The 25,597-nt window shown below is 44.3% G+C and overlaps 1 protein-coding gene across 2 annotated transcripts in view; it reads right to left on the bottom strand.

Annotated features, from left to right (window-relative positions):
• Positions 1–25,597, bottom strand: part of IFT172 (intraflagellar transport 172) — a 1,218,930-nt gene that overhangs the window by 821,306 nt on the left and 372,027 nt on the right. For both annotated transcript variants that reach the window (XM_069605452.1, XM_069605451.1), the window contains exons 15-18: positions 24,376–24,488; positions 22,791–22,958; positions 21,975–22,111; positions 16,284–16,391 (exon numbers count right to left, since the gene is read on the bottom strand). In XM_069605452.1, coding sequence (XP_069461553.1) covers positions 16,284–16,391; positions 21,975–22,111; positions 22,791–22,958; positions 24,376–24,488 — 526 coding nt within the window. The remainder of the gene's footprint in view (positions 1–16,283; positions 16,392–21,974; positions 22,112–22,790; positions 22,959–24,375; positions 24,489–25,597) is intronic.

Here is a 25,597-nt window from a genome sequence, read left to right as displayed (position 1 = left end):
CATTATTGAAGGTGGCGCTGGAGCAGCTTCACTAACCTGCGCACAACACCAGAGAGAGTCTTGCAGCAACAATCGCAGAAGACTGGTTCACACCAAATTTATTAGAACATGTGGCACAGTTTATTGTAAATTGTATTGTGTGCCAGAAATTTACAGCAATCCCTAGGCTCAATGGTCTGTTTCAGCATCTACATATAGATTATGTGGATATGCTACAAGTATGCAACAGATATAGGTAAATGCTGGTAGCAGTATGTCCCTTTTCCATATGGATTGAGGCAGGTCCATGCACGCAACCCAATGCCACATGCACTGCCAAGTTCCTTGTGCGTGAGCCGTTTCCTAGATGGGGCATGTGCAAAGTCCTGCAATCAAATAATGGCCCGCATTTTGTAAACAAGTTATTTGAGCAGATATTTTTTTCTATTAGGAATAAAGCATAAGCTTTCTTCAGCCTATAACCCACAGGCAAATGGTGTCTGTGAGAGGTTAAACAGACTATTGAATGAAACAATTGGTAAGATCACAATGTCCTTGAAGAAGGGATCGCTACGTTGCCTACACTTTGCACCATTTGCCCTAAGAAATCACCCTGGCTCATATCACCACTTAACTCCTCATGAGTTGGTGACTGGATGGCACATTAGAGTACTACCCGTTGCTCCTCCCACTCAAGTAGAAACTGATGCCCACAATGTAGCAAAAACATTAGGTGATAAGATGCATGATTATTTAACATATATGACCACTAGCGTTTCTTTTATTTCTCAACAGATCAACAATCGGAGGGAAGGAAGATTGAGGCAGACAGCCAACCAACTTATTTTATTGACTTGCTCAAATAGCCTATTCTGTATCCAGGGGACCAGGTGCTTGTGAAGAGCTTTGTTAGAACCTGGAACAAGCCCTGTTAGAAGAACCATATATAGTCGAGATCGCACCCCTGCTGCTGTTAAAATCCAGGGGAGAAGCGCCTGGCTGCATCTGAATGACTTAAAGCTCTACAAAGGAGAGACACTGACCCCTCCGGCATCCGTTGATGGAGAGGCAAGAGAAGAAGTTCTATGCATGCAGACCAGATCGGCTACCAAGGCAAGGACAAAGAATCGATGGATTAAAAAATAGTCTGGTACAAAATTGACATTTCCTAAGTCTAAAAGAGAATTTATTTTTATATTATTTTTCAAAAAACAGTCCTATCACTTGCAGAGTTATTATAGCCATCAATATTCAGTTCTTGTTATAACAAAATGGCAAATCTGAAAAGTAATGGAAAGTTGAACACAGTAAATCAAAAATGGGTATTTTTCAGTATATAAAACACACACTAACAAGGATACCAGCAACACAAAAAGAGATCATGTGGCATTTGAATACTATGGCAATACTTCTTACAACTACATTTTGACTTGTGTTCTTTATATTTTTTATGCTTGAGAATGAAACATCTCTTTCCATTCCTGATAAAGGCATGAGTGATATCTTTCCTGATATCACTAAAGAAATTGTTCGACTTAAAAGAGATATTGGGGAAGATCATGAAGGTATAAATTATTATCTTGACAATTTGGCCCATTTAAAGAATAACATGTGGTATCAACACATGAGTGAATTGGGGAGGAGTAAGTCAGATGAAAGCTGTTAAGTATGCTCTCTCATCCCTTATGCCATGAATGTAGCCAGAACATTTATTGCAAGAGAAATATCTGCAACCAACGTGAAGTGCCTCAGCCATTTAGAAGCATGCACAAAAAGAGGACAATTTGAGGGGAAATGGGCAACCCTAAAATGGCGATCGAAGAAAACATTTCCATATGAAGATGCTTACATAAAAACAAAGAAGATGGTAACAGATATAGGTTGGTTGAGCAGAATGCTCATATATTCATCCCTGACTGGAGAACAAATAAGAATTGCTGAACAAAAAAGGTTAAATTGTGCGGATATATGGGAAACAGCAGGACAGCCAGGATGCTGGGAGAGACCTCAGCTATTCGTGTACGGATGAGTTGCTACGAGTACACGATGGAAAGAAGTAACGTTAGCATGCAGTGCACATTTATTGATGAAAGAACCAGTAGAGTTGTCTTGTGTCATGAGCCAAGTATTCTAAATACTAAAGTAGGTCGAAAATGAAGCAGGACATGCAACAATATTGCCAATGAAGAATGCAACAATACGCTTCAGGAACAATGGCTTGGTTCTAGTTGGAGAAAATAAAGGATGCAAGCAGACACTTGAAGTGCCAGTTAGAATGGAGGAACTTCTGTGCTAATGGCTCACTATTGGGCCTGTGGATCCAGAGTTTATATCAAGCTCCCTAGGAATTGGGTGATCATGTTCCTGCACTGGCGATTCGCCAAAGAAATGTCCACATTGACAGTTTTCCGAAAACTGATGCACACCTGAGGAAGAAGAGATCCCTTAGCCTCACACAACGAAAGAGGGAGAACTATTTTTCAGCAAAAGCAATAGCTTACAATGACATTCCAGATGAACATAAGCTGTTCAGCAAGATGGCAGTAATATTTTCCGGTATATTGATGCCAGGATTTCAAGCTGCAGAAAACTCCAAGTGGTTACAAATCACTAGGTGGGAGCTACTCCAGACAATAAACACAACAATAAAAGGATTTAAAGCGATCAAAGAGGAATTGAGGTCCATAAGACTAATGACCCTCCAGAACAGGTATGTCCTGGACTTAAATACAGCAATGGAAGGAGGCATGTGCGCCAAGATTGGGCCTTCTTGCTGTACAATCAGACCTGCCCTGAAGAAAATGGAACCCTGACAGAAGCGATAACTATGCTGTCAACCTTGCAAACGGAAATTACAGAAGTTTTTTCATGGATTCCAACATGGTTGGCCAATGCCTTCAAACTACTGGGAGCAATACTGGTGTTAGTGTTGCTGGGATTCTGTCTAATAGGAATATTAATTAGACAATGCAAGAAGACAGCATGATGTGAATGCTGTGACTGATGAGCACACACAGAAAGAAAACACTACCCGTGAGTACCTGAAAGAAAGTCCTCCAACACCCCCAGGAACAATGTTTTATTACCCAAAGGATAATTAGAACTATGTAGGGTGTTCAGTGTTCAGTCAACCAACTGTGTAGTGCTGCCATATTACCTGGCGTGGGGATGAACACATCAAGGATACAGGTGACCTGAGAGGGGTGACTAAGATATGGATCTCGAAGAAGTCACTCTGTAGAAAGATGAAGAAAATTGAGGAGGAAGAGGTGGTCGTGGACTCGACTAGGGGGGAAATGTAGAGAAGCAGGCGTACCCGCCCCCTCACCTCTGTCATAGTGGATGAAGAACCCGAACGCACTATGCACGACACTGGGTATAATTCCAATACAGCATTGTGCATATAAGAGGCGTTCAACCCTATCGAATGTACCCTCTTACTGAGGTGGTAGCAGGAGATTTGCAGACACCACTGAATATCGAGGAGCTATAAAGACAACCTGATGGGTGCAAAGTAATGTCATAAGTAGATATGATGACGCACTGAAATTAAATTATATAAGAATACTTAAAGAAAGAATACTTAAAGAAAGAAGATGTAACTGAAGAAACAAAAGTAAACATATATGCGAGTGAGAAGATAAGTAACCAGATGAGTAGTGAATGTATATACGCAGAAGTGCAAGGTAGATAAGTCACATAGAAGTTTGCTGCAGTAGAAAACATAACTCAGGTGAAGCGCCCATGTTGAAAAGATGGACGACGGCTCTCAATAATAGTAAGCAAAGAGCTAGAAGGAGAGAGACCAGAGCTGGCAGAGGCTGTACATACAAATGTGTGCATGAACAAAGAATAGCTGCTGGCCAGAGATAAAGGATGCCACAGTGAGAAGCTACTGAAGGGAACAAGGGGAATCAATGAGTAAATGAGCGAACGAGTGGCAAGTATTGATGATAAAAGATGCAAAAAAGCATATGTGAGTCAGAGCAACCAAGTCTCCAAAGGCCGAAGAGGGTAATAACAAATGAGATAATTGAATAAAATAGCACTAAATAAAAGGCGAAATTGACAAAATCGTGGTCTCCTCACATGTGGTGTCAGACCAGAAAACAAGGGCTATTCATAAGCTCTGGGTGAAGAGAACAATGTACCTTAACTCCCCTTAAAGTTCCAGAGAAGAGACCATCCAGCAAGGTAAAATACAAAGGAGAGACTTTGGCTGAAGGCATGGTTGATGAGAGATGATAAACTAATTGGGCAAGGGTGGCAGTAGTCGGACATTGTTCTCTACACCAGAGTTTCATTTTGCTTGCGTGCTGCTAGTGAGCCGAGTGTCCATTGTTGGGAGAGAATGCCAACCAATCAAAGAGCCCATGCCATGGTGAGAATACATTGTTCAAATGGCCAATCCACTGCTGTAATGCTGCTACAATCTGTATTATACATTGTTAGAGGGAAGTTTGAGTCTTGCCTACCAGAGAAGGGGCAGCCAATAAAGTTATTTAACACTTATAGACTCTATAAAGTAGACATGTTCCCCTAACCAATCCTTAAACCGAAGAGGTTTTATTTTTTGCCACGTACGATGATGTCATAGCCGACGCACCTCTAGCTATAAAGCCTTTGTGTACCTGTAATGTAACCAAGAGTATGTGATCTGCAATCAGTTTGTTCACCAGGTCTTCAACTTTATTTTGACTGATAAAGTAGTATTTTGCCATATTATTTGAGTCTGTCCAGTTATATGGGTTTAAGGTTATTTTTTATGGGAATTCCATTCTGTGCATAAGAAAGCTCCAGGTGTTACTGCACAGCTTCAGTGCCTTCACTTTCCTTGGTTCACTCCAAGTCGGGGTTACTCGGTCTAGGTGCAGTTATTGGACTACACGGTCCACCAACTACAGGTCCTGCAACAGATAACCCTTGCCACTTTCTTATATTCACTGGTTCTCATTGAACTTCCTTGCCAAAACAGGCTTCCTCTTTGAACCTGTGTCAATTGTCCACTTCCAGTTCTTTTTATTCATGGCAGCTTCTTGCCTCTGTCACAACGTGACTTTCCCACCATACACTTTGTGGAGTGCCTTTCTTGTCACCACCTTGCTTTCACACTTATTGTGCTCATCATTAGCCTTTCACTTGTTTCTTCAGCCCTTGTCACTGGCTTTCATTTGGTTCATAAGTTCAGATTGTACATTACTACTTTTGCTTGCTTTCACTGTATTTGAAGTTGAATATCACTTTAATTTCATTCATGCAGTACTTGCATGTACTTTGGATAACTTTTCCTTAGTTCGGTATTCAAAACTGCATGCAACACTGTGCAACTCGTTCGGAATTCATAAATCGGTCTTTCGGTCTTATCAGGAGTCTACATCTAATCAGCATCTCCTTGTGCCCAAGCCTAGCCACTGGAGCGCCCCGGTGTGACTATTCCCTTTCCGTCACTCTCCGCTCTCCGGTAGCTCGAGCGGGTGCGTTTGGCTTTCTCCGTTGTGGTGTCTTGCTCCTCTTCCACTCTCAAGGAGCTTTGACGAGCAGTGCTGGTCTTCTCCGAACCTACCTGCTACTTTTGGCGGTTCCCTGGAGTCTTCAGTGTCTCCCAGCTTCAGCAGGGGACACACAGCACTGGATTCTGCAGGGCTCCAGACCTCCTCACAGCCCGTTCGGGCTGCTGTGCCTCCCTCGCTTAGTTGCGGCGCTTGGCTTGCTCCGCAATAGCCCCTCTCCATCCTGCTCCGTACCGGGTTACCGCGTTCTTCTCCCCAAGCTCCTCCACGTGTGGGACTCTCCCTGGCTCTTGCTTTTTTCTTCTTATATGGGGGAGGAAGGATAGGCCAGGGGCAACGCATTTGTCTTGGAAGCAAGACAACACAGCGCAACACAGGTTTGCATCCCGATCTCGTGCTTAGAAACCACTCGTTGGTATTAAGCAAGTTATACATGAATAATAATTATATACATCTGTAGCCTTTCAACTGGGTGCAGGAAGTCCTTTGCCTGACCCCAATTAGTGGGACTTGACTGACCATGATAATGTTTCACAGTCCTCTTCTTCGTCTAAGTGCAAGACTGGTGTGCACAAATGGAAGTTGCCTCTTCTTCGTCTCAGTTGTAAAGGCATATGAATGGGGAACATTGTGTATGTGTGAAAGAGGGGCAGACTGATAACCTATAAAGGTAGGGCGAGGGCAGGGTGCATTCTGATAAGGGAAAGGGGGATACCATTTCTTTTCTGAAGACATCCTCTTGCCACTCCCCAAGGTCCCTCTACCTAGGTGATCGTCCCTCGCATATCCACCCCCAGGGTCACCATCCAAAAGCGATGGCCGTTCCCTTGAAATCAAGGTACCGATTCAATGCCAGACAGGGGGGCGCACTTCCCAATTAACAGTGATATGTTGGGAGCCCCACTAGTTGGTTTGTTTTAATATTTGTAATGTGTGCCAGACCCAGGGGGATCAGGGCGCAATGTGCATCAAGAAGGTTGTTCAGCTTAGGTTACAATGCTGTACAGGAACATACATTTATACAGTGAGTAGAGGTGAGACAGAGGAACAGGCAGTTTGTACAGAATAAGATAGGAAGCAGGTAAGTTACACAATTAGATAGATACGCAATGGTCAATATACATGGTATGTACAAGTGGAGAAGGGCTTACCAAGGATAGGGTCACAGGTCGTTTCCCTTGATCCAGTGGATGAGGTTGGACCTAAAGCGAAGGAAAGGTAAATCTTCTCTCAGGGGTAGGGGGAGGGAATTCCAGTATTGGGCAGCCTTGACTGGAATTCCACCAGTCTGAGTGCATTTAAACCTGGGCACCGTTAGGAGGTTAGCATTAGCAGTTCTCGCGGGGCGGTTGGAGGACTGTCTTGTAAATCTGGCTATGAGGTAATGTGGTGCCGTGGGAGACATTTATGTGTCAAGGATGCTGTTTTGAGAAGGATTTTGGCTTTCGTGGAGAGCCAGTTATTGGCTCTTCTAATGTCAGAAATGTGGGCTTTGTTGGGAATGCTTAGGGCTGCTCTCAAGGCATTGTTTTGTGGAATCTGGATCTTGTTAGTAATGTATCTATTACTCCCTAAATATAGGGCATTACAATAGTCCAGTTTGTACAAAACAAGGGCTCTAGCTAAGGTGATGCAGTTGTAAGACGAAAGGAAGGGTTTGCCTGCTATGATTAGTTTGCAGGTGTAAGCCGTTGATGAGGCCATAGAGTTGACTTGTTTTTTAAAAGTCAGTGTAGAGTCCAGGTAGAATCCAAGGGTTTTTAATTCCTTGGCTACAGAAATATTATAGTCATCTATTCTGAAATTGGAATAGTTATGACCTAGTTTATTAAGGGTCGCAGGTGTGCCAAGGATGAGAAGTTCCGTTTTGTCATCATTCAGGCATAGACCATGAGAGGCCATCCATTCTTGGATGATGAGGTACACTATATTCACAAAGGCCAAATCCTTGTTGTAGTCTCCCGTCAGCGGGATGAGGATCTGGGTATCATTGGCATAGTTGGTGTAGGTGATACCCAGGCCGTCTAGATCATCAAAAAGGAACTTTGTGAAGATGTTGTACAAGGTTGGGGACACACAGGAACCTTGGGGCACACCGCAAGTGACGGGTATGGGGTCAGTGGCTCTTGATGGAGATAAGACGTACATCGTCCTATTGTCGAGGAAGGATTGGATCCATCCTATTGCTTCTTGTGAAAAGTGTGCAGCGGAATCCAGGTGGTTGCATAGGATTTTATGGTCCACTAAGTGGGACGCCACGGAGAGATCAAGAAGGAGCTAAGCCCTGAGGACCAAAGGGCTGAGGACTTCACTGTTTGGCTGTTTTGCGAGTGGCGTCGGCGTTGGCCCTGACGCGCTCCGCAAATGATGGACCCATCTAATCTCATTTCAAGGACCAGAGCCCAAGTAAAACGCATGGCCAATTTAGAGGAGCTCCCTGCAAAACGAGTGCGACAACAACAGGTGAGCCAATATTTTTCATGCGGTTCAGTGTCTGAAAACACAGGAATATCCGAAGATCCAATAGGTAGAAGATGTTTTTGAACCTTCAAGATCAGAAGAGTGCTCCTATACTACTTGTGACGCAGTAGTGCACCCTGTTCAACCAGAGTCACCCTCTTCCCCTGCCTTGTTGCCCCCCCCTTTCTCCCAATATTACTCAGCCAGCTGAGGGTATGACTCAGTCTCAGACGATATGTACAACAAGTACGATAAGTTTAATTGACAAGGCTGCCAACGATGCTGATCACGACGTACCGGCTGGTGAGGTCGCTGTGCCGTGGTCGTCATGTGGGGATGGGGGGGCTGTGTTGGTGGCCGCAGTGCCGGGCTGCATGCAGGCTACTGTTGAGCGGGCACGGGAAACCACAATATTTTCTGCGGCTGCTACTGATGACACTGGTGGGCGGGGAAAGGATGGAAGTGCGGCGTCCGTGAGCGAGCACGGGTCTCCTCCGAAGCCTCCGAAGCCGTGCAGCGCCACTTGGACTTGGCTGAGGCGCGTTTAATCAGCCAATCGCTTGCCCATGCTGAGCGGCGTGGCGGCTGAAAGCTGTGTTTAGTGGAAGATGCCTTGTGGGTTCTGATGACGACTCAGAAGTAAGCGCAATTCCTGATTCTCCCAGGGTCGGAATTTCACACTCGAACGAAATGCTAAGTGCTGATCATTTGAGGCTTCTGCCTCCACTCAGAAAACCCCTACCCCTGATGCAAACTTAATGGATCCTCACCTCAAAGCATCCACTTCTAACACAGTATCACAAAGTGAAAGCGAGCAGAGGGTTTTTTGGGGGACGATCCATCCCATATTGATAAAAGAAACTCTTTGGAGGTAGTGTCCTCTGTATTACAAAATCTGATCAACTTAAACAAATCCCGCTCATGTAAACGGACTGCCGTATCTACCCCAGTTCAGGAATTGATACAAAAAGCCCCCCAGAAAAGGCATTGCATTAATGTTACTGATGTAAATCGAGATATATGGGGATCCGGCAATTACAAAAGACTCAGTCACGAGAGACTGCGTCTTCTGACGGATCAGTACAGTCACAAGAGGGAAAGGTGGCTGATTCTCAGAAAAGATTGCCCGCTCATAATAATGTAGGGAGTGAGTTTAGGATGAGAAATCAAAGCCTATTAAGTCAATCTTCTAATTGTGAGGACTCGTCAGATGACCCGACTACTAGGGACTCGTCACTTGTCGACACAGGGGAAAGCTGGAGGTGGGTGCCCAGCCCCTTGCGTAGACGTGCCTTCAAATGACCTCCTAATAGCCCTAACGTCTGCAATGGCAATCTCGCTTACACCTTTCACCAAGTTGTATGAAACACTAAATGAAAACGTGAAGGATGTCACGACTTTATTGGCTATGATGAACTCAAAATTGATACACCTAGAAGTAATGCATGTTGCACAAAGGACCAAACAAGAAGAGGCGAATCAACAAAATATTGGCGGGCATAGAATCAGCTAACGATGCTAAACGGAAAGACATGATTGATAAAAAATTGTTTGCAGAGGTTGCGAAGGAAGCCCTTTCTCTCTTTCGCAAATCACACTTTGATCAAAGGGGAGAGGAGTTGGGCAATGTTGGCAACATGAAAGACATGGTAAGGAAAAATCAGACTTCTCTCTTACAAATTCCATCCAACACTGCTATCTCCGCCATGAAGACAGATTGCCAAACGCAGCCACCTCAACTTGTGAAGCAGACTTCCCAGCTCATCATGCTATCCGAAAGTCTTGTAACGGAAGGGTCAGATTCACCCAATGGAGGGCTTAAGGTTGCCTCTCCTCTGGTGGTATTCGAGGGGGAAAATCCGAAGAACCTCAGCGAGACACAGAGTAAAAGTGATGGGCAGCCCAATTTACTCGAAATGTCGTTTAATACAGCATTTCTGCAAGCTAAAAATGCATCAAATCCAGCCTTACTGGACTCTCAAAAGGCTTCTGGCTCATCTCCTCCTTTGATAGGAGTGGATCAGGCTTCTGGTCTGAAAGAGGTGCCTATTGTCATTACTAAATCTGCAGGCCTATTCCCCATTTTTGGAAGTCTAGATGCTGAAGCTCAAACTAAATCAAATGTGGACGCCAAAAAAATCCCCCCAAACAAAAAAACAAAAGAACATGCCATCCCATAAATAATCTCAACAAAAAGGAGCCCGAAAATTCCTTCGCAACATCAATATGATTCAACTTGCCGATAAAGCTATCACTACCACTTTGAAATTAGCTGACAGAATCAAGGAGAACAAAATGACCCACCTAGACCCAGGGGGAAATAACATGAAAGTTGCGGAAACTCCGCTAAACGAAGAGGAACTGGCAATTCATGAGGAATTAATGGACCTATCAACCTATGTAGACCCTGTGAAGGTGGCAGTTGAACTTGCGAAAGCCCCTCTCGAAGTACCTTGTACCCAAAAAGTCGCCCTGTTGCCAACGAACTAAAAATCGATAAGTGAGCCTAAGAACTCGGTAACAGATGCACTAAACTCCAAACTGGGTATGCCGCAAATGATTCAAGGATTACCAACTAACATATCATGAGAGATCAGAGACAGGTTATGTGAGATAGTTCCCCCTGTGGCAGAGACAAGGGATGGGGGCCCAGAACCCAAGAGCCCGGAGTTCATCACGTTACAAGCAAAATGGGAAAGACAGAGGACAAGTGTGCAGATGAGACACCAGGAGGTTGGTAGTCCATGCCAGCGGCTTTTGAATGGGGTGAACTTTGCAAGTGGAAAGGTAGAGCATACGGCGGCCGTTGCGGCTGCCGCAGCATCTATGCCCCTGAAAATTGACCCCCATCAGTCAGAAACGTTGATGCAACATCAGAAGACTAGGAACCGTCAGGTTACAGCCCATCCTGTGGAACCGACTCCTTTGATCAAACTAATGCTGGAGAGGCTGTAAGGCAGTGACAAACTAATCTTGAACAGAACAAACGTGTTAAGATTGCTCCATCACATACCTCGGCTGCGATCCCTTGGTTTGAAAGATTTGAAAATTGTTGAATTCCCGGACGATCTGTGTACCGATAAGGTGATTCTGCACGTAAACTCTAATATAATTGCGAATGTAATTTTGGATGCAGACGAAGAGATGTTGTCGCTGGGTTTCGATACTTATAAAGTAATGGAACCGGAAGGGCATTAACGAGCAGAGATGAAAGATGGACCAAGCGAAGCATGGCTTGCTCAAAAGGGTAATTTAAGGCCATTGGAGATCTCGCAAAAAACTACAGTATTTGAACAAAATCAGCAGGAACAGTCTGGTCAGAACGGGCCAGTACTCAAAGTTCGACAACCTGTTTTCACCCCTCAAAGTGTAGTTGCGGCTGAGCAAGATGTGATAACCAGAACTAGTCCAATGGCGAAAATTTAAATTACCATAAATAATGGTGGCCCAGCCGACAAGTCCTCTTCCACGAAAACAAGCAGCTTTATGGAACAAGATTCTTTGCAAGAATGGAATTGGATGGCCTCGGCTTTGAACGCTAATACTCACAGCTAACGCCAGAAGACTAGCGCGGTTCAGGAATGTTCTTTTGCTTCATGGAACACGCGCGGCTTCATACATCTCCTAAAAAACGACTGGCTACACGACTTACAACTGATTTGTCTTCAAGAAACTTGGTTGTGCGACTTGCCAGTGATCTCAGGATTTCAACGTGCTCTGAACCCAGCCATCAAGGCGGAGAAGGGGCGTCCGTTAGCAGGACTCTTAACGATGATCAAACGATCCTCAGGCTACCGGTTGCTGAATTAAAAAAACTATACGCCCTACATTCAAGTTTGCGAGATACAAAAATCCATGGATACACCTAAAGCGCTCGATGTGATCCACATAATCAATTTATATTGGAACCATCGATGGACCGGGACATATCTTTTCATCGATCAGGTCACCTCAATAATCGATAACCTGCTAGAGTCCAGCAGTGGAAGTGGCTTGATAGTTTGTGGTGATCTAAATATTGACTTTTTCAAATCACAGAGTTCTTTCAAAGGTCAATTAGCTAAAACCTGGTCAGAAGAACTCAATGCACAAGGTCTCTCAATGCTAAATGGCTGTACCCATGGGGACATTCCGGCGAAGCCCACGTGGCAGCGTGCTGGCCAAAGCTCTATCATCGATTACCTCTTTGCCTCTGATACGATGCATGCGAGGATAAAAACCAAGGAAATCCTTACAATGGTCAATAGTAACCATGAAATGATGGTATTAAAATTTCAAGATCTAAGAGGCGTGCAAAGCCAAAAATGGGGCACAAAAGTTCTTCAAATTTTTTCAACTATTTGGATGATGACTGTTTATGTTGATGTTTACATACTTACGTTGTTCTAAATATGGGATTTATTATATATGGATATTAGCCATGGGATGGTTGGCACAATTGCATTTAAATGTTATGTTTTAGACTTGCCCTGATGAAGGAATTTGTTGTATTCCGAAATGCATTGGCACAATATAAGTCTAGGGATAGAGTGACTTATGGCAATCTCTTCCTCACGAAGAACATTTTTAGTGGCTACTTGTCACTCCTTTCTTTAAGAATTTTCTACTTGATGGATAAAATCACCATTGAAAAACCACTATATATTTGACTTTCAAATTTTTTTCAAGATTGGATCACAGAAATTGTACATAGTAAATAGGGAATTCTGTATATTAGTGCACCATAACTTGTCCTTAAGACAAGTGTCAGGGGCAAGGATGGGCGTTTCTATCTCTTTAAGGATAGCAAACAATTCTTTAGTGGTTGAATTGGCTTGAGTAATGCGTAGGTTAAAGGAAGATTGTTTGGCGAGAATAATTTCTTTTTTGTAGAGGGTGGCTATTTTACTAAGGTTATTTTTGTTAGCGACAGAAGGATCATGTCTCCAGATTTGTTCACTTTTCCGTTTTTCTAGTCTGATTGTTTTCAAATGAGGCATGAACCAGGTGTTCACATGTTTTTTAGGTTTACTCCTTCTAAGTTGTAGTGGTGCTATGATATCTAAAGATGAGGTAATTATTTTGTTGTATTCCTCTACCAGAATAAAAGGGTCTGTCTGGTCTGGGAGTGAGTTCAAAATATGGGGACCCCAGGGAACTGTGGTAAGCCCCAATTACCATGTATGGAGGGAAACAAGGGTGGGCACTCTGTATAAAATACTGTATGGGCACAGGCAACCCTGCCACGTAAAGGCGAGGGTGGTAAAACTGCAGGTAAACTCACTTGACGGGGGTATCACAGGTGGGCTTCACATCACAGACCAACTTCAAGCACATGGCCTGTGCACCACGGCTGAGGGAGGGGGGGAAGCGGACTCCAGGCTGCTAGTCTCCAGCAGACTACAGTCGCTGGGAACAGCACCCAGTAATGTAATCAAGGTCGGCAAGACAGTCCCGCGGCTACTCATGGGACCTGGGGAAATCGACCCAACACAGAAGTCACTCGCATGGCACCATGGCGGTATCAAATAACCACTTGGCAGTCAGGTATGTGAACAAGGATGAGGAATCGCGGGGTGCTCCAAGAAGAGCCAATCAGACAGCAAGTTATAGCGTCCCTGAAAAGTAACAACCCTCAGAGTGTCCGCAACAGTGTTTGCGAAGTTACTATCTTGCAGGTGCTGTTTGAATGTCTCCCGTCCCACTAGCTCAGGGTGTCTTGTGTTCCTTCCTTTCTGGTCCTGACCAATGGCAGTTGAATAAAGAACCAGAGGTCAGCACAATTATGTCATTACTAATTGCAAACTGTTCGTGGGATAGAGCGGGAAGCAATGTGACGCCACACAGGGTGTAAGTAGATAGGCTGAAAGGGGGTAGATCAGTTTGCTCAAATCATGTCTAATGTATGCCTTGCTATAGGGGCTTGACGTAGTCCACCCAGTTAGCTTCTTGGGAACCGAGAAGATGCGAGAAATGAAACTGTATCTTATGCTAACTGAGCAAACCTTGTATTAACGGTATAAAAGTACTGTTTGCTGTGAGCCAGTTTGTCAGCTGTCATGAATCAGTTCTGTTCCACTGTGCCGTTTGATTTGTGCTCACCCAGCTGTAATAAACAGCATTACTTCTTGCCCAGTGTGCACTCCCTTTTGGATTTGTGTAAAATACAGCAATGGAAGGAGGCATTACTACTGGTAACATTCATGATGAGCCTTATAGGACCCCGGGTACACCCTCTGGCCACTTGAGAAGAGGATCCAAGGGGAGTAGATGGGAGGATGCCCTCCGGTTCCTCAGAATGCCAACGTATCAGGGCTGGCCTGCCAAGCTTCCATACACTCAGGTAAAACCACACAGGTGTGGATCGATGTGTGTGGGAGACCCTTATCCAGCTCAAACAAGATTACAGTCAAAGAGACCTGGGTAGGCTCAGCCCAGAGCTTACAAAAGGTAGAATAGCCATTTTGGCTGCTTTTTGTAGTCCATTCAAACTGTGAGAGGGTCAGAGAACTGACCCTGTCAAGAGTGTGTGGGGTCCCTCTCAATCTGGGGGCAGGAAGCCTACCAGGGTACTTGCCAGAGCCAGTCCTGCCCCAGAATCGAGGTATGGATGTATAGGAGGCCAGTGTTCTTTCTTCTGTCCCGCAGGATCATGTATACCAGACGGGGTGGCGATGAAGGGAGTGGCAGTGGAGCATCAGGTGAAGCAGACCGGCAATCCAGACAACCCACAATCAAACTTTAAATAGGACTTTGATTAAAGTGGGCTGCCATTACTAAACAACAGTGCAATCAAATAGAAGCATTGGCTTACAAGCTGCTTACAGATTTCTGATGTCTGTAGCCAGGCCCCTGGGGTAGAGGAGGCCAGCAATTGGCCTGGGGAACCGGCTGATGTAGACAGCCAATGGAAGGATCTGGTAAAGGATAAAGGAGTGCAGGAAGGTCAAGGAAGGGTGGGTTGTTAGGATACGGTCAAGGCAAAAGAACGGGCAACAAGAGACCAGTGGGAGAAAGGACAGTGCAGCGGAGCATGGAGGAGTATTACAGACATTGGTTGGTAAGAGAAAGTGTTACTTGGATGAGAGTGTGCATGTGAGGTAAATGCAAATAGACAGAATAGAGCTGTGACTTTGATTGCGGTGACGGAGAAAGTGAAAGGAGGGTGATGGTGGGAGAGGGTGTGGGTAGATTGGAGTGTAGTGGGAAGAGAGAATAGTATGACAGAAGACTTGTGGGAAGCGGGGGAGAGTAGATGTAGAAATATATGGCACAGTTACATCAGAGGGAGGGAGTGTGAGGAAAAGGAGGGGAGTAGAATGTAGGGAAAGAAGGGACAGAATATCAGGGTTAGGAATAAAAGAGCATGCAAGGAATAAGATTGGGTGTGATCTGGGAGATTAAACAGACCAATCTTTCCTACTATTCTTATTGCGGGTACCCACGTTAAAATAGTCCTAGAGGATAAGGAGATTGCTTTTAGGCCCTCATCAATAGCCAGTCAGGTCTTAGACAGTAAGGGTTACCGATCTCTAGTGATCATCTTGGGGTTTAGGGATGCCTGGGCTAGGGAGGGCTAGGCCCAAGGGAGATGAGAAGAGAAAGAGCACTCAGTGAGCCCCTTCTTGAATATTTACAAAATACTCTTCAAGAGTTTGTGTGTTCTTGAGGTAATCTGTAACAAAACAAAAATGGAGCATAAAACAGAAGTGTGCAGGAGTTAGAAACCGGCATAATACCAAAATGGCCACCACATATGCACATTGGGCTACTACCACAGTAAAAAGGCTACTATGCTGTGTGGACAGAAATATACAGCTGCCACCAGCTTATTCCCCAACATACTTTCTGGGTGAGAAAGCTCAGCCAAGGATAAAATGGGGTGCTTAAAAATCACCCTCGAACAGGTAGTCATATGGACTAGCAATGGTAGCGCACCAAAAAGGAGTTTCATCTGCAGTACTTTCCTATCAGAGGGACAGGTCTAAAAGCAAACAATGTTTCGATCATTCAGAATTAGCAAAGGGAACTCCAAAAGTAGATTTGTGACCTAGCGCATCACCTATTCTCCCTACATGCCATTCAATAAGTTATAATGGCCACATATTACATCCAGAAAAACAGGTTTGTAGGTTTCGGTGATTGACTGTTCATAGAATGAAACTCTGTGGAGCCAGCTCCCCTCGAGATGCAGGCATGGATTTCACTCTTCTGCTTCAGGAACACCAGAAAATCCATTTGATACTCTGATGATCAAGCCACAGAACAGATACTGGTTGACCTGCTATAAACAATGTAATATAACATATCACACTGAAGACTGTCAATGAATACTTTGAAAACTTTTGACAGTACCTCTCAGCAATGTGTAGATGTCTTGCCTCCAATGCAAGTTTACTAAGAGTCTTCCACATTGCCTCCGTTTCTAGTGACATTTCCAGGGTCTCCAGGAAAGCAGTCGCTCTAAATAGGAAAGAGTAAGAACAGTAGGTCAATGTCCCATTGTTCATTATGTATCAAACAGTGAACAATATTAGATTATCAAACCTGAAGCAGATTTACTTGTTAGAGGAAGTAACCCGCGCAAGGCCTCTATAAAACATTGGCACACATTTATGTATGTTATCAGATCTATTATGTTTTACATTGGAAAACAGCATTTTCATCCTTCACAATCAATATTATTCACAATCCTGTGGTACTGCGATGTGAGCCAAATGTACACCTATGTATGTAAAGAATGTTTGTCCCGGAATAACCATTTTATGGTTTATATACTTAGTTAGAAAGGCTTTATCGATGACATGTTTCTTCGCTGGACAGGTGATTTTCAAACATTTCTGGAATGTAAAGTTTGTCTCAATCTAAATCTCTTCAGAATCCATTCTCTGCAACATGCAGTGAAACCCAATTTTATTTTGCGGATCTTAACTTATACAAGGCAGTAACTATTTTACAGACAAGAATTTCTCACAATGACTGCGGTTAATGCAGCACTTCATGCTAAATAGTGTAAGGGTGCAGAAGTAGATGCTGGACGCAAAGGTGGCGTGCTTGTTGGCATAAACTTTTATTTAAACGAAAAATAAGGAAGAACCCCATCTGTCCCTATAAAAGGGATTTCCCTGCCTCAAAAAAAAAAAGAAATGAAGGAAGGTGTCAGAACATCCGTCAAAATCAAATAGTCCACTGTCCTGTGTCCCAAACCTATTTCCGTCCCTCACACTTCAAAAGAAAACTATAGAATAGGTTACACTCTGATTCCAGAAAGGTAGCTCCTTCCTTCTGGATGGTTTTCTGCAAAGTATCGATGATAGGGGAATATATACTCCTTCCCCTGGCCCTTGCTAGACTTTTCTGTATAGTTCCACACAGAGGGGGAGGGGTCTCCTTCCCCAGGACTTCTCAGGCGATTCTTTACAGTTCAATAAAGGTGGGGGAAACATCTCCTTTCCTCAGCCCTGTCTTAGGCGCTCTTTCAATAATCTCAATTATGCCATGATTTTTACCCGAGGATATATCTTTCATTTTCTGGTCTTCTCTTGACTTTTGCCGAAGGATATTTCTCTCTTTCCCTGGTCTTCTTTTGACTTTTACCAAAGAATATGCCCCTTTTTCCCTGGTTTTCTTCTGGCTTTTGCCAAAGTGTATATCTCTCTCTCTCTCCCTGGTCTTCTCTTCTTATTATGTGAATCCCAGACCCACTTCTCAGGTTTATAAGGTCTCTTAATCTTGCATGTACATTTCTCCAATTCTCTCAACATACGGGTCCCAGACCGTTGTCTTTCTTCTGGTTTCTGTGGGGTGCTCTCTCACCCAGTATGTGTCTGTTTCGTTTCTCTGCGTGGTCCCACTGGAATGAGGAAGATGGTTATGCACTTCCTCCCAACTACAGCCTCTGGAGTTCCCAGTGCCTTCCTGGTCCCCGTTTGCGTGTACCTTCTAAGTTGGTCCGCAAGGGTTCTGGTCCTCGGCAAGCGTCTCTGGCTTCCCCTTGCCGCTCGCGGTCTGCTCTCGGTGGCTCCGCCACACCGGTTTCTCCCTGCACATCGAGTCTCGCTTGGAACACTCGACTGGCTTCCTTCCAGCCACTGCACGTGGGGTTTCCCAGCCTTCAAGTGAGTTTAGGCTCTCCTCCACCTTTTCGGACGCCGACTTCCTTCTCCAGGCGTCCCGGTCTACAGGGTGTATTCACTGCACGGCCTCGCTTCCCAGCTTGATGCTCCTCTCGGGTTTGCTAGTATGTTTGTCTTGGTTCCACATAGGGCTCTTCAATGCCCTGCTCTTCTTCGTGTCAGTACTTGTAGAGCCATCTACTTCCATACTTTCCTCACTCTTCCTCATCACAGTATTGTCCATTTTATAGGCGAACAAGTTACTTACCCCATGTAACATTCTTTCGATTGGTGTTCCTCTCACGTATTCCTCATCTTTAGATAACTGTAATTACGCATGCCTTACTCACGGGGATGGGGAGCCCATGCCAATGATCTGACAGTCAGCAGGGTCGGTGTCCAAACTAAACATCAACATTTTGGAACCCAGGGCAATCAGACCAGCGCTGAAGGCCTTTCTCCTCTCTGTACGGGGAAAGAATGTCCTGATAATGACAGACACACAGTGGCCATGTACTACATCAACAAGGGAGGATGCGTAGGTTCACTACCACTGTGCAGAGAAGAGATGCAGCTCTGGTTCAGGACAATTCAAGAAGGTATCTCCATCTCGGCAGGTCACCTAGCCGGAGAGGAGAACACGGTGGCGGACACAATGAGCAGGCAGAGCACTGTCTCCCACGTGTGGGAACTAGCTCAGGAAGTTCCTCAGAAGTTCCTTTGGGGAACTCCTCAAGTGAAACCGTTTGTGACATTGTCAACCGGAAGTGCCAACTGTTCTGCTCCAGGGAATTTGCCCCAAAAGGAGTTCTAGGGGACGCGTTCGTAGTTGACTGGGAGTTTACACTCCTATACGCATTTCCTCCAGTTTCCGTCATTCCTCACATGATCAGGAGGTAGAGAATGTTTGGGCAATCCATGATACTAATTGCTACGGATTGGGCCAGGAGGACGTTGCACCCAGACCTTCTGGACATGCCCATCTAGAACCATCTAGGTCAAGACACTCAACCTTCACGCATGGGTTCTGAGAGGTTGAGATCTAAGCATTGGAACATCCCGGATGACACAATAGAGATTTTGCTTTCGGCCAGAAGTCAGGTGCAGGGTCAATGATGTGGACCCTTATCTATACAGTACGCCTATGGTGTTGTCGTTTTTGTTACATTTGGCAAATCTGGGACCATTAAAGGATATTTAGCAGCGTTTTCAATCTTCAAGCGCACGTCGGAAGAGTTATCATACTGTAAGATGCTGTTAACATGAGAGAACTACATGTCTTATCTTGTAAGCCTCCATATACTACTTTTTTTTAACAATACGGTAGTTCTTAAAGTCAAGCCAACTTTTGTGCCAAAAATTGCATCAGATTTTCATATATCCCAGAAAATTGTGTTACCATCTTTTGATCTGCCTCCTCATCTGGCAAAGATGAGGAAAGGCTGCATAGACTTGATCCTAGAGTACTTAGCTTTTACATCTCTAGGATGGAAAAGTTACGTCAGGATGACCAACTTTTTGTTGGGTATACGGGTCACAAGTTGAAACTTGAAGTCACAAACAAACTCTGCTTAGATGTATCATATTGGTCATTAAGGAATGCCACGGACTGGCTGAAAAAGATCCTCCAGAAGTCCTTAGGGCTCATTCCACTAGGGGCATGGCAACATCCTCTGCTTTACAAAGTGGGGTGCTGATACAGGACATTTGTGAGGCAGCCACATGGTCTTCCATTCACACTTTTATAAAATATTACTGTCTGGATTCATCCTTAGGCCAGAAAGGAGGATTTGGGAAGTCAGTTTTACACTCTGTCCATAACAAATCTTAAAGCACATCGAAAAACTCTTACTCCCTCCTCCAAATCTGTCACTGCTTTGGGAGTCTATCAAAAGATGAGGAATACTTGGGAGGACACAATCCATTCGAAGAACAAGCTACTTACCCCTGGTAACGTTCTTTCGATTGGATGTTCCTCCAATGTATTCCTCATTGGGTTCATGGTGACTGTTTCGACAGTCAAAGTTTCAAATGACAAAAGTTTGACACAAAAGTGTGGGGAAAAAAAGTTTTTATTTATTTTTTATGGGCCCCCCAAACCCCTGTTTTTTTAAAACACTTATTTTATTATACAAAATTAAAATAAACCCATTAATATTAAAAAAAACTACATTCAAAACTTTGTTTTTCAACACTTTTGTTTCGAAACTTTTGTCATTCAAAACTATTGTTTAGAAACTTTGACTGGACAGCCCTCATTGCCGCTCCCAACCTACCTTCATTTGTAATATTCCAAAGTCTCAATGTCATTTTACACAACCATCAAGTTTAGTTAGGTGCTCCTCATCCGGGCTCAGACCTTCCTTCACCAGCTTCCTAAAGCACTTGCTAGTTCAAACAAAGACTTCCAAAGGGCGCTCACGTCCTGCTGGGCCACTCTGTTATTCTCTGGCAAGTACGTACTGCAAAATATCACAGTTCACACAGCGTTCTCCTCAACCATGGCTCCCACGCCAGTTTCACGTTTCCCTTAGTTGGGTTTACACTTTCATATTCCTCAAAGAGTACTGCAACATGCCAAGGACTTTCAATTGTACAAAGGTTTTGCCTTCACCCTTATATGACGACCTTGACACCTCACGCCAGCCTCCCCTAGGGCCTCTTGATACTTGTAGTTTCAACAACAACCAAAGACTTTTAACTGTACAAGGGGTTTGGCTTGCCCCCCGTATGACCACTTCGATTTCTCAGTTCAACACATTCTCCTTGTTCAGGAGCATGGCATCAGTCAAGAGTCCTTCGATTGAGCGCTCACATGGTGCCGGACCACTCTAACTGAAACCTATTTTGCTTACAAAAGACTTTTGTGCTTTAGTCTTCTTTCTTCATACAATGTTGCTCTTCACAACCTTGAGCCCAGCACAGTCTGATCTATTATCAGCTCTTTCCGACTCACCAGCTGTGCTGAACTCTGTTGGCGTCTCCTGCCTCTGGAGTCAAGGACAGTACCACAAGGCAACGCTTCTCCCCACCCTGGCTATCGGTGCAGGAGGGTCCCATATACCGCTGACATCCTTCGCACCATTCTCCAGCTGCAATTCCCGGTCTTACATTTCCGTTCTTGAAGGCTCTGTGGGTCTGGGTTGAAAATGGCAGGGACGATTCCCTTATTGTTGTCCTTTCAGGTCTCACCGCCTTTCTCCTCCATTTGAACTACCATCCTGGAATAGCTGCTTCCTCATGCGCTTGGCTTTGCTCCCTGTGTGCTTTCGTGCTCTGCCTGTTATCCCTATGGGGGAAGGGAATGAAAGTCCAGTGTGTGTAATTCTCGTCAATTGCCTGACTCTGCCTAACACTTGTGTTGGGACGTGTCGGGTATACCACTCTGGCGTACGTCCGTTGTCTTTCATGGTGATCGGTCTGTGAAAAAGTGTTTGTGTCAAGAAAGGGCGGGTTTGAGTTTCTAGATACCCTACGGGGTTTGATAGGGAAAGGGTGTCATAAGGAAGGGGGTTCCACGTCTCAGCCTTCGGTGTCCCACTTCCACTCCCCGAAGACCCCTCACCCAGGTGAGCTTCTCGCACTGGTCAACCCCCAGGAACTGGATCCAATAGCGATGGCCGTGTACTGGCCACCTGGATGACATTCCCGGAGACTAGTAAGTGAGACACCTTCAGGTATCTCACAATGAACAATAAGGAACCAATTAATTTTCTTTATAAAAAGAAAAACTTAGTATTTCAATAATTACATGTTGCTTTGAACATTTGAAATATAGCCCTAGGTACATTTTCTGTTAGTCTGCTAGACAGCATGGGTGATATGTTTACTGTAGAAGGCAATGGACACAATTGACCCTCAAAGGATGTAAGAATTCACCCTTTTCATAGTAAACTACACATGTTACGAGGTGCACGAAACTAGAATTTACCTGTAATAATCGCCATCATCAACAGCAGTTCCAAATTCAATTAACCCTTCATCCAAGGTATAGGAGATAGTGTTCACGCCTTCAGTGACAATAACTTCTGTTTTTCCATTGCTTCTCTCCAGATCCACAATGTCCCCCTGAAAGGCACGGGCAAACAGCCTTCAGTTAACAAATCACTTCATGAACTGCCTAACCTTTAGCGAGCCAGCAGCCTAGAGACTCTGCACTACAGTTTTCGATCATCAGCAAGTGACGTAGGAAGCCACTCAGTTCTGAGCATTGCATAAGAGATCCTCTTCTGGTTTTTTTAGATAGAGGTTCCAGTGAGTGAATCAGGGATCTTTTAGATGTTACATGATCCTGGGGTCTTTGGCCCTTCTCTGTCGAATGCACTATAATATCTATATCTACATGAAACCACCAAGGGACCGTCTTGAGAGACTTTGGGTCTCAGCTTCCACACTTATGTAGATTACACAAATATATTTTTGCTCCAGAAAGTCAGCAAATAGGATAGGGTTGAGTGTACTAAAACGTAACCCTGCAAAGACTGAGGCAGTATTACTGAGGACCAGCACTTATGCTAAACCATTAACTGCTGCAATATCTGCTTTTGATATAATGTTAACATCTAGGCAATCAATTCAAATCGGCTAGAAAATTAACATTTCTTTTTACCCATGTAGGCTAGGTGGATTTCTGTGTGGTCCAACTTTTCCATTCTTATGCTCTCTCGTGTGCGCAGCACAAAGTGCAAACCCTCTTGCAATTATTATGCTTGGCTCAGATTAACAATGCTCTCATGCTTAATCTTACCTTTATTGGAAACATGGTGACCCGCTCTGGTGCATCAATGTTATACCAGACACAGAGGCTGTTCCGATTCTGGGCCACCACCACATCACTGCCTGGCACCCACTGCACATAGGAGCAGTAATTCAGTATTGTAGATCTGGTGCTGCTCTCAATGTCATAAAGGTGCAGCTGGGGAAGAACACAAAGGAGACATACTCATGACAAATTGTCGATGTTTAAGAACATGCATACTGGGTTGGCTTTTTCCCCCATTGCCGGTAATGGTGCCTGTTGCCTGTACCAACTCTGAAAAACAGTACATGCCCAAAAACATTAAGTCTGGGCCTATTTGGCTACTTTAAAATGTATACACACAAAAAAGAAAAACACTCAAGAAATTAGAGAAATGTACTTATTACAATTCAAAGTGTTGCATAGCAGCAATCCATGATTTTAACCCTTTTGCAGTTACATATTGAGGAGTAGGCCTAACTCATAATAAACTGGCCTCTAATGAGTGTTTACAAAGTGTACATGTATTATGAACTTGAGTGATCATGGCTTTGCATGGTCAGTGTCCATGTAGTACTTTAAGGCCTTCTTATTGCAGATCGATTCCTCCAACACGGGTTCACATCCTTGCAACGCCGCCAAGCACACTGGAAACCACACAGAACATACTTTCAATTTCGTTTAAAGTCTTCAGACTTCAAAGGTCTGTTCCCTTTAAGAACGATGACCTCTGCTGAGAGGAAGTCTGCCCTGATTACTACACATCCATCCTAAATTGTCATGCTGGTTATCTTCAAGTAGTTGCCAAAGCCTGAATGTGCCAACAGAAAATCTGCCATGCTTCAAGATGTGCACAACCTGGCAGGGGATGACACAATATTACTAAATAAAGTTTTGCCTTGTAGGAGAAGGTTAAGCAAAAAGGTTAGCTAGAAAGGTAGGTTGAATGCCGAATAATGATGTACTTAATTCCTAAGGTAAGTGTAATGTCTTCTATCCATTCAGCATTTAGAATCCAAACACTTTCATTAAATACACACTCACAGCCCTATACGAGATGGCAAGCCCAGGAATGTGCACAAAACACGTGGGGAAATTGTTGGACTGACCTATAAGTGTAGCCATATGGACAGGCATAAAATCCACAAAGCAGAGTACAGTGAAAAATATAGAAATACTAACTCCAGCCTAGTCGAGCTCGAGTTTTTAAGGACCAGGGAAGCAAAGGGACGAATTATGGCAAAGCATTCAAGCTACTTTTAGAAATCATAGATGTAATAAGTACCTTGTTTGAAACATTCAAAATGACTCATTTGACAACATATTCTGAGAGTGGCGTTACACACACTTTTGAACTCAAATACTAGCAAAGGCCTTGGTGAGCTCCAGAAACAGAGACACAAATACAAAGGTTCGAAATGAAGGAGTTGCAGTGGTGTGCAATACTTCTAGGCAGTGCAACGACTGGATAAAAAAAACAAAGAGGAAACATCCAAGTGTGTATTCAAACGTTACATGACGAAACACCACAACCGCAGTGAAGTCATATACACCCACTGTTACTGGTAATCAGTCAACATTTGGAGAGACTTACCCCAAGCTTCTTGTCTCGGAACAAAAGTTTGTGTCCAGTCTCATTCAGTTCCAGCCAATCAATCTTGGTATCATGGCTTATGGTGCCCACATTGTAGCCCGCAACGAGATCCACTGTAAAGACGTAAGAACAAGTAGCACGTTGCAATGATTATCAGTCTTTTTAACTGTTTTCATGGAAACATTTTACATTCTATAATTTGTATTTGTTTGTATGGGAAGAGTCATCATAAAAAAAGCTATTTTGAATGAGAAAAGTAGCAAGGATGTGTGCGAGAACATGCATAACATATATAACTGAATCGATTATAGATTCTGCTTACTATCAATATTAAAACGAGGGCAAATGTGTGACAAATTACCATCAGCTGTAGCGTGGTGGTAGCAGTACATTAGTTATTAACACTTAGTAACCAGTCTCTCATCAATACGGTGGGGCGTGCAACATGACAAGAGTGTCATAAAATATTTCTTTATTCTGTACCCCATATTGCCCCTCTCCTCCCCGAAGGGACACATGTTCACATGGTGGGATCCAAAACATGACATTGTGTGTGTGGCTAGGAGCCCAGATCCATGACCTGAATGGCATTGTAAAGTGACAGACTATGGGCCTCATTACAAGTCCGGCAGTAACCGTGCCGGTAAAGACCCGTTTCCAGAACCACAAAAGTGGGACCAGTGGGATGTTGTTAAAGACGTAGAGCATCTTAGGGGCCACCACCATTCTAGCCACCTCCGTGCCGCTTGGGACAGAGGAAGACAGATCCAAACCCCAACCTTCCGCTCTAGTTGTTCTAGGACTGCCAAGTAATTATCCTCGAAAAGCTTGGATAGGGAGGTGGAGACCATTACTCCCAGATACCTCACCCTCCATGTGACACCAGGGAAATTCATCGGCAACCGCAGTAGGAAGTGCTGCATAATAGAGAAAGATAACAGAGATATGGGAATACATCGTCACCCCCTCCACCCCTACGTGCTTGGAATTCCCTTATTGTGCATGCCAGATGTTCAACCGCCAGGGCGAAGTGGATAGGGAAGAAAGGGCAACCTTGTCTCGCTCCCCTACCAGGAAATATTCTGCCCGAAGTCAACTGGTTGGACAATACTGTGGCCTGAGGGGCAGTGTACAGCAGTCGGACCCATTGAATGTATTGGAGACCTAGTAGTTAAAAGGCCTTCTCAGTATCGAGGGCAGAGACTATTATGGTGGCATCACG

The sequence above is a fragment of the Ambystoma mexicanum genome, chromosome 4p, assembly GCF_040938575.1.
Source record: "Ambystoma mexicanum isolate Mex_15411 chromosome 4p, UKY_AmexF1_1, whole genome shotgun sequence".
NCBI lineage: Eukaryota > Metazoa > Chordata > Amphibia > Caudata > Ambystomatidae > Ambystoma > Ambystoma mexicanum.
Note: the sequence above shows the minus strand (reverse complement) of the source record. Positions and strands in the feature narration are given on the sequence as shown.